Source organism: Mugil cephalus, chromosome 22, assembly GCF_022458985.1.
Source record: "Mugil cephalus isolate CIBA_MC_2020 chromosome 22, CIBA_Mcephalus_1.1, whole genome shotgun sequence".
In the NCBI taxonomy this organism is placed as follows: Eukaryota; Metazoa; Chordata; class Actinopteri; order Mugiliformes; family Mugilidae; genus Mugil; species Mugil cephalus.
This window is the reverse complement of record NC_061791.1, coordinates 20,235,318-20,244,418: the sequence shown is the minus strand read 5'-3', so window position 1 is coordinate 20,244,418 and position 9,101 is coordinate 20,235,318. Positions and strand designations below refer to the sequence as shown.

Below are 9,101 nucleotides of genomic sequence, written 5' to 3'. Positions count from 1 at the left end.
AGTGGATCAGAAACATGTTTATGTGCCATTTAGAAACCAGGTACTGCTCTTACTCACTCACTATTCATTCAGTGTCACATGTACATTTGCTGTATTTTGTAGTGTCTCCACTTGTTTTCCAGATGAAGCGTGTGTCTGTATCAAAGTGCAGCACATACACAAATGTACAGGAGTGTTTGTCTACACAGGATCCATACTGTGTCTGGTGTGGCTCTAAACAAAGGTCAGAGCAACAACAGCTGCATCTGACATCTTCAAAACCCCAACATGAACTGCATTATAAAGCATTTCTCTTTTCCCAGGTGCACATTTGAAGACGACTGCCAAGATTCTGACTGGTTATCTATTCCTGATGATTCCACAGAGAAAATCATTTCTCACAAAGTTATAAAGAGCCCCAGTGGAGAGGTACAGGTTACACATTAACACTGTACAACTGTAACTATCAGTTATTTGTCACTCATCTCTCTTCCTTTCTCAGATCACACTAAAGATCCAGACCCACCTGACTGTCAACTGGACGGAGGATAACTTTGCCTGTGAAATCTTTCCATCATCTGGAGAACGTTGTCCACAAAATAGTCGTCCTTTGTTCCCACAATGCACCTGCAGCCTATCCCATGGCTCAATTCCTGCTGACAGTCAGTAACTTTAATTAAATAATCCAGTTTACTTCAAATCTCACAGTCAAGGAGGAGTTGTAGATGTTATGCTGTCTTGAATCAGACCTGTTCCTTAATTTAGAACATTTCCCACCAACCAGTTGACAAATCAGTGTTTTCACGTGTCAGAGGTCAAGACTCTGAAGTTCATCATATTATTTTCTCTAACAGGCCTGCATGTCACTGTAAAGATGAGACTTGGGAAGACGAGCCTTTCAGAGCGTCTGAAACTAACCAACTGCTCTGATATCAGTGGACCTCCAACTTCTGTCTTGTAAGTTTGTTCCTATTTTCTAGAATTCAAAGAAACATGCTGTGATTAAACTATATATATCATAGAAATAATGAAAGGTGAAAATCAATTCCCTTCTTCTCGATAAAAGTCTAAAAAGCTTCATCAGTTGACCATAGTCAGTGTTTTGTCATCATTAAAGATATTTGACTGTAAACTATATTATTATATATTAATGTAATTTTATGTGTCTTAGATCCATATATTAGTTTTTTATGGTCCTGACTACCAACATCAGTATGTGTTTGTTTGTTCTTCAGGTGTCAGCAGTGTATCAAGGCTGGATGTGGATGGAACATAAACAGATGTTCATGGTCTAATGAAGGAGTGGATAATGTAATAATGACTATTGTTATCTCCTTATCTGATGTGTTAAAATGCTCCATCAATCCAATATTATTAAGTTGTTTTGACACAAGTTATCATGTTGTATGAGAGAGTGAGACTTCATGAAGAAGACAAATGCTCATTAAACGTGAAATCTCTCTGTCTCTAGTTAAGCACAAACTAAACAAGCACAAAATACACATGAACTACTTTTTCATCTAAGCCAACATTAGCCACAATAAAACTTGAACCCACTCTGATAGTAACTTTACAGCTCTGAATCTATTCTCCCACTTCCTCCTGCAGGACAATGTTTGTCAAAAGTTGGAGCCTGGGATGAACTTTTCTGTGAGTCTGAACCTCCACTGTTACACACATTGTTCCTCCATTAAGTAAATGTTGTAACATCAGTAGGGTGATGTTTTAAAGCTGATGTTTGTGTGTTTTATTTCTGTTAGAAGCCAGAAATCTCCTCCATCTCTCCCAGTGTTGTGTCTTTCTACGGTAGAAACCATGCCTTGTTGTCAGGTCAGAACCTCATTAATGTGACCAGAGTGAGGATCCAGACAGACCTGGACTGTGCTCCACAAGAGTGAGTCACTTTACAGACAACTAAGATCATGGCCACACTAGAAACTCATGTTTTCTCCACATCATTGTTATTGTGATGATAGTGAGCGTTGATGTGTTTCTCTCTCAGATCTCCTGTATGGAACAAGACTGGTGTGAGTCTGACGTTCCACATTCCCACTACAGAAAAGAAAGGTTTTGTCAAAGCATGCGTTCTACTGCCTGATGGCAGTTGCCACGGCAACGCTATAATCACCTATAGATCAACACCATCCTGCACCGACATTGTACCAAGCAGCACCTGGGCCAGGTGGGTTTGATTAGTTAATTTAATCGTGTTAACGAAGATGCACAGTGGTAGGCCCTCCAAAAGAACCAGGGATAAATCCCTTCTCTCTGATTGGCTACTGCTCCATGTCCTGCAGTGGGAAGAGGAAGGTCACACTCATGGGGTCCCACTTGGAGTTTGTGGAAGGAATCACACACATCCACAGACAGACCGAAGTCCAACTTCCCACAACCAGCAGCAGTCAGGTGGGTCTTTAGACGTGATGTTATGGCTACTCTTGTGTTCAAAAAATGATGGTCAAAAACATCAGAGTAGTTTGTGAGGAGGAGGTCGTGGACTCACTGAAATATAAGAACTCATGGAGAGACAGTTTCCACAAAAGGATTGCAATTCATTTACATAACAAAAATTATCTCTGGGTTGACTTCAATCAAAAACAAATAAATGTAAGTTAGAAGTCAAAAAACTGTTTCACTCCTTTGACACGACGAAAAATGACAAAAAGACACCCAGCAAGCCAGCTGTCCTCACACCCTAATCACAGGAGGACAGGCAGGGGGGACCTGACTGGACCAATATTGACTTCATAAAAAAGAAGACAATTATAAATAATTATACCATGTCGGGTGAATCCCCGATTCTGATTGGCTGTGATAATGGACGCCCATAAAGACGTTCCGTCCAAATTACCTGATGACACTTCTAAATGATTGCGCTGGCTTAAACGCTATGGTAACCGTGGCAACAGAAACACAGAATATACGCGGGTAGACACAAACCACAGCCTCCGGAGCACAGCTGTAGGTCGACTTTCAGGCGCCGGGCTGGAAACTCGCCAGATCATGTCTGTGACGGGGCATCGGTGTGAGAGCAGCCTTTAGGCTTATTGGGCTCCGTCAGTACAGGAGAGACGAGAGTGGAGCAACAGTTTGTCGCCCCCCAACGGCCCAACCGGCAGTGTTGGGCAAGTTACTTCCAAAATGTCATATTCCATATTACAAGTTATTTGCATTTGAAAGTAATACGTTTCTTTAAAATATTATCTTCTGTGTAGAGTAATAAGTTACTCATTACATTTTAGTTACTTTCACCAAAATAAATATTTACGACAAGGCATTACAAAATGAAGGTGCACAAAATTTTGTCATGGCAAATAGTCCTTTTAGTCCTTGTATTCTTTTAATCTACTACAATGTATATGGATTGCAATTTACATTGCATAGTTTTAAAGGTTGGGCGGCACATGATGGGTGGAGTTTGCATGTTCTCCTTGTGTTCGCGTGGGTTCTTTCCAGATACTCTGGCTTCCTCCCACCTCCAAAGACATGCTCGTTAGGCTTATTGGTGACTCTAAATTGATCCTAGGTGTGTGTGTGTGTGAGTGTGAATGGTTGCATGTCTCAGTGCGATAGGCTGGCGACCTGTCCAGGGTGTATCCCGCCTCTCGCCCGATGCCAGCTGGGATAGGCTCCAGCAACCCCCGCGACCCTAGTGCAGGATTAAGCAGTACGGAAGATGAAATGAGATGAGTTTTAAAGTTTGTCTTCCGTGAATGATTTTTCCTCAGACACTGAGACACAAATCTCTAGTGACTCATAACTTTATATATTTCTATCCATGTTTTTTCTTAGTTGGCGCTTTGTTCATTATCACCCACAGTCTCATTTCTGAGTACTGTAAAACATGGAGATGTATTATTGTTACTGTTAAAAGTATTCTGAGATGATGTGATAAAAACTATGAAAATCCTCTGCAAACACAACTGACTTAACAAATTAAAACAATTTTTAAATGTCTCATCTTAAATGAACTATCTGTGGAAATGTGTTTATACCTCAACAATAGGACTTTATCATTAGAGATTTGTTTTTACCTTGGCACTTGATCGAACAGGGACTTTGCTGACAAACTTTTGAGACGCCGGCGACTCAACTCTAGAAAGAGGCAGCACATCCTCCACAACACACTCAGCCACCAGCCTTCTCACTTCTCCTGGGTCAAACATCTTCACCTGTGGTCTGGAGAAATACAACTTTCGTTGTTTAGATTTGCTCGCGCCGTCATCTGCCATCGGTTTGCTAGTACGAGGTCGTTTAGCCTCTAACTCCAGGTGTTTCTTCAGGTTACTTGTACTGTTTTTAGCCGTAGATGTCATGGTTTACATGTAAATTCACCACTACAGCAAATAATCCGAACCTTAGTAACGACCTAGCAACAGAACTGATTTCCTAGTCCCAGATGAGTGAACTCTGAGCTGACGTTCATGTTTTAACGCGGTCACGGACTTTACTGAATCAAATCAATATTGCATAAATGAGCAAAAAATGCTTACTTTTATTGCCCAAGTTGTAACAAAGATGCTGTTAACAACAAACCGATCCAGTAGCGTATTTTTCAGCCGTTTCCTGCTCCAGCTCTGACAGTTAGTGTTGCCATGGAGATGGATACAATATTGCCACAGACTTGGCGGAGCAATATTTTTAGTGCCGTGCCATAATGCTGATTTGAGCACGTTCTAAATGTCTACAGCAAAATGTTGCATTTAATTTTAAATAGTTCGTTACTATTACCTCTTGCCTACTGTCATATCTGTTTTGCTTACCCTCTTGCTTGATTTCCTTTCTACACATTAAATTATTAGAGTGATTGGTGGATATATTTCTTGCAATAAAAACCATTTAGGAAACTATCTGTGGACTCTGGAAATTTCACGTGATCATCTGGACACACACGGTAGTAAGTGCACTGGCCTTCTGAAACGATACCTTGTATCAGGTAATGTAACGTTAAGCAATCATCTCACTTCCCTTCCGCTGATTAATAACCGCTGCGGCCGATCGAGCTGCTCGTTCTACCATAGACATATGGGTTTCCCTGGCCACGGCTGTGGACGGGAGATGTTAAATAGTCCGTTCAGCCGCTTCTTGTGAAAAACTTATAATTTAAACAGGAAAAAACAACATTAACATATTCATAATTGACCTAATAATTATTTATTTCGTCAGTGACCATGTGATAAGGATAATGCCCTTCGAGGTGTCCATTATCAGAAATGAATGGACGACGCGGAGGTGTGAACCATCTGACGCAAAGCCGATAATGGACACCTCGTGGGGCATTATCCCTTACATAGTTTATAGGGCAGACTATAAATAATAGTTTATCTACTATAATCAATACAAAGAATTAATAGACTCTCAATAGGCTCACAATAGGCAACACACGTTTCTCCTTTGTTACGTCACATTATTCCATATAATATATCTTGCTCCATTATAGTACATTGTATTTAATTGTGAATTAAATACAAGTTAAGTAAACTTAAAACGTATTTTAAAATAAAAGATATTTTTGGAGGCAAGTGTAAGAGTTTTGATAATAAATATTATAATGCATTTTATAATAAATAAAATGGTTCCTTAGAAGCAAATTTTTTAAAGATTTTAAACATTCTGTGGGTCAACCTAATCTTAAACTGTCTTGATAACATTACACCAATCTCTAAATGATTGAAAGATGCATTTACATTTGTAAACTTTCAAATCCACATTTAGCTTTATAGTATCTCTGAGAAATTTCAGTCAGGTTTTAGACCATTACACACCACAGAAATTGCAGACAAGGGAGGTAACGCAATTTAAATTCTTTAAACCTAAATGCAGTTTATGCAGTGGATTGTCTGTCGACACACCTGCAGCTTTAAGGCCTCAGACGACTTCTAGCAGCACTGTGTATTTCAAAGTAGCCAATCAATCCTTGGCCTGCTCCACAAAAATAACCTACTATCCAGACCCTGTGTTCACCACCTTCTCATCTATGAGGACAAGGGATGGGTCTCAAATTTTTCTACAGGTACAACTTTTTAAACTTATTTTTAATATATATATATTTTAACAGATGAGCAAACATCAAGCATTTGTCATTTCATCATTTCAGAAAAAGGCAGATAAACTAGAGATGACAGCAGCAGAGTTGTTAGTGTGGGGTATTGAAGACGGAAAGAAATACCCTTGCATCATGATAGAGACAAAAACTGACAACCAGACTGACTTCTTCACCTGTGACATACAAAGCACATCCAGCTTTACATTTCAGCACATAGAGGTAAAACTTTCCTCTAAACTAGAAAATACTGGGTCAGACTTTCAAAGAGAGAAATGTACTTCTAACTATTGATGAACACAGTAAATAGATATTTGACTGAGGGCTTTTGAGACTTTCCACTCCTTTATTTCCTTTTCAATAGCAGTGTCATTCTTGTTTTCTAGATAAAGTATGGTGGCCAGACAGTGCTGCTAAGTAATCTGCCTTTAGTTCATCAGGTCCTTCTGATAGTGCGTTTGATGCTGATACCTTGTGTCATAGGTGGTAAGTGATTTTGATCCATCAACAGTTTATGTCCAAGTCTAAACTTGTACAGTGATTGTCTTCTGCTATTTTCCACTGAGATCTTGGAGAATAAATACTGATTTAGATCTTTTCCTGTTCCACCTAATAGAGGAAATTGTATTTTAATGCTTGGTCTCAATCAGTATCTCTTTATCTTTCAGTGCTAGTGTTTATCTGTCGCTGGCAAAGGAGACTCACCGCTCAGATAAACGAGCTCTGACCACAGATGCCTAGCTCTCCGGCCGAGCCTGAGACTTCAGGCAGCCTGCTACCAGCTAAGATTAATCCAACACAATAGTTTGTTTTACTCTTTTATCATTATGTATATTTATTATACAGACATCAGACTACTGAAATCCTCATCTCCTCTAAATCACAACCAAAAAGAAAATAAACATATTTCTCAAAATCTGGAACTGCTCCATTAAAGCATCAGGTCATTGAAGCTTTCTGATACTACAGGCTATACAGTTAGTACATATGAAGTCATTGTATTTTAGGCGAAATATTAATATTAAGAGACCATTTGAAGTAGTTATTACGTTGCACCTATTATAAGGTTTGACTACTTTTTTATATAATTGTTATGTTATTTTTACCAAGTGTGTACTTCTATATGCTTTTTTTAATTCCTAAATTGAAATAAATGCTTATCCTATTACTGTCTTGTAATTATTTAATACTTTTAATTGAGTATTTAGTATTGACAGTGTCATTTATTTCTTGGTTTTCCCTGAGTATATATATATTTTATTCTACTGATGACCTCTTGTTTATAATATCTTTACATTGGGATTAGTGACCACCTGACCAGTTTGGCCTCTAATGCCATGGTGCAGAAGTGCAGCTCTTTTAGTGACTGTGTTTTATACATTTTATAAACTATACATGAATAATGTTATTTAAACAAAACAAAGGATGATTTGACTGCAATCAAATAAGTGATGCTTACGGGTTTATCAGTTTCATGAAGGTTGTTCAGATGCTTTGGTTTTACAATACTAATCTCTGGTTGTTTTAACTTACACTTACACTTATACCCAAGTTTAAGTTAACCAGATAGGTGATGTATTAAAACAAGAATTTTACTTCATGGCTGTCAACTACATAAAGAAACAAGGACAAGTCTGACAGCTAAAATTCAACAGCCTAGCCTGAAGACCTGGTGCTGTTTTGAAGAAGATATATAACAGCTGATTAAATTTAGCTGCTATTTGAAAAACAATGAATCAAACATGATCAAACATTGAAATCATAAAAATTATTAAATACTAGTTGTAATTATTTTGTCAAATATCTTCACTTTAAATGTAATGCTTAGAACTTTTCCAGAATGCTACACTTATTGTATGCTACAATCTAGAAATAAAACCGAAGAAACATTAAAAATTACGAAAACGTGTCTGAGAGAAATCTAGAAATAAGAACTGCGTCACGCTTTCAAGTTAAACATGGCGGCTGATTAGCCATCTGCTAACACCTGCTGCTCATTTGTTAATTAACTTAAAACTGCAAAGAAGCGAATCAAACTACAGCAAGAAAATAACTACATGAGAAAAACAAGAAAAAATTGAAACATGCATACTTTATCCACAGGAACACTGCAGGAATTACGAAACATTGTTTCAGTCCTACCACAAGTAAGTAACATGTTAGAGTAGTTATAGTAGTTGGGTCTTTAAAAAAAATTACATATAGTATCATATAAGTTGTTTAAGTTTCATTTTGAAGTTTTACGTTTGAGAAAACAACGATGTATAAACTGAAATGACTACAAGTAGAAAAAAGCCTACATGCACAACTCTAGGTATATCTATACCAACATATTCCTTCCACAATAATAATAAAGACTCTTGTATCTTTGTGATTCAAGAACCACAAAGCATTTCACGACAAACTTTCTCATTACAGGGTGACAGTGAGTTTCACTGTGGCTGTGTGCTCACCTTGTGGCTACTTTCACTGATAAACGTCGAATAGACGAGTCTACTGACGCTGTTTGAACCGTAACTGATATCTTAAAAAAATAAAATGTCAATGCGCATGTGGTACACGTCGTAAATTGTGGCTAACGTATGTGAATACGTTTACTACAACTATTTTCTTCTTTGGTGGGGGGGGGGGGGGGGGGGCATTTTGATGATATAAAGCAGTCTTGTGTTGAGTAAAGTTGGACTGGGGGTGAAAACTTCCGTAAAGTGTCTGAACTTCACGGTCACTCATGTCTAAAACTCATACGTTTGTTTGGTCGTAGTCGTTCAAAGTATTTCATAGAGCAGAGAAAATAACTTCCCAGAACTGACACCAGATGTCGCCATCGCTTTACATTTGTCTGAACACGCCGAAGGGATGGGTGGACAGATGGAGGAAGTTGCATAAAGTTTGGAGATGCCAGCGAACATGTACTCTCCCTATTCAGCAGCTTTATCCAAGAGATACTGTGTGGATCATTGTGTAAATGTAAAAGGATCGCATATTTGTCCTAGAGATCACTGACTTTAATTGGGAATAAGACCGTTCCCCTGTGGTGCGGACGAACCATAAGAGACAAACCGAGGCACGGCTTTTTGTT

At 38.4% G+C, this 9,101-nt stretch overlaps 1 protein-coding gene and 1 long non-coding RNA gene across 2 annotated transcripts; both read left to right on the top strand.

The window, feature by feature from the left end:
- Positions 1–838: 838 nt before the first annotated feature.
- LOC125000097 (plexin-C1-like) lies at positions 839–2,628 on the top strand. Its single transcript, XM_047575465.1, has 6 exons — positions 839–936; positions 1,215–1,290; positions 1,588–1,629; positions 1,740–1,873; positions 1,982–2,161; positions 2,277–2,628. Exons 1-6 carry the CDS (start codon positions 854–856, stop codon positions 2,395–2,397), a joined length of 636 nt encoding a protein of 211 aa, XP_047431421.1. The 5' UTR covers positions 839–853; the 3' UTR covers positions 2,398–2,628.
- Positions 2,629–5,830: 3,202 nt separating this feature from the next.
- Positions 5,831–6,167, top strand: LOC125000099. The gene is made up of 2 exons (XR_007111267.1): positions 5,831–5,992; positions 6,077–6,167. It is a non-coding gene; the product is annotated as an uncharacterized LOC125000099 (long non-coding RNA).
- The last annotated feature ends 2,934 nt before the right edge of the window (positions 6,168–9,101 follow it).

Excerpts from the sequence above, each read along its gene's own strand:
- LOC125000097 (XM_047575465.1), top strand. The coding sequence starts at position 854 with ATGAGACTTGGGAAGACGAGCCTTTCAGAGCGTCTGAAACTAACCAAC. Across the intron at positions 1,630-1,739 it reads AGCCTGGGATGAACTTTTCT|AAGCCAGAAATCTCCTCCAT; the intron begins GTGAGTCTGAAC and ends TATTTCTGTTAG. Across the intron at positions 2,162-2,276 it reads CCAAGCAGCACCTGGGCCAG|TGGGAAGAGGAAGGTCACAC; the intron begins GTGGGTTTGATT and ends CATGTCCTGCAG.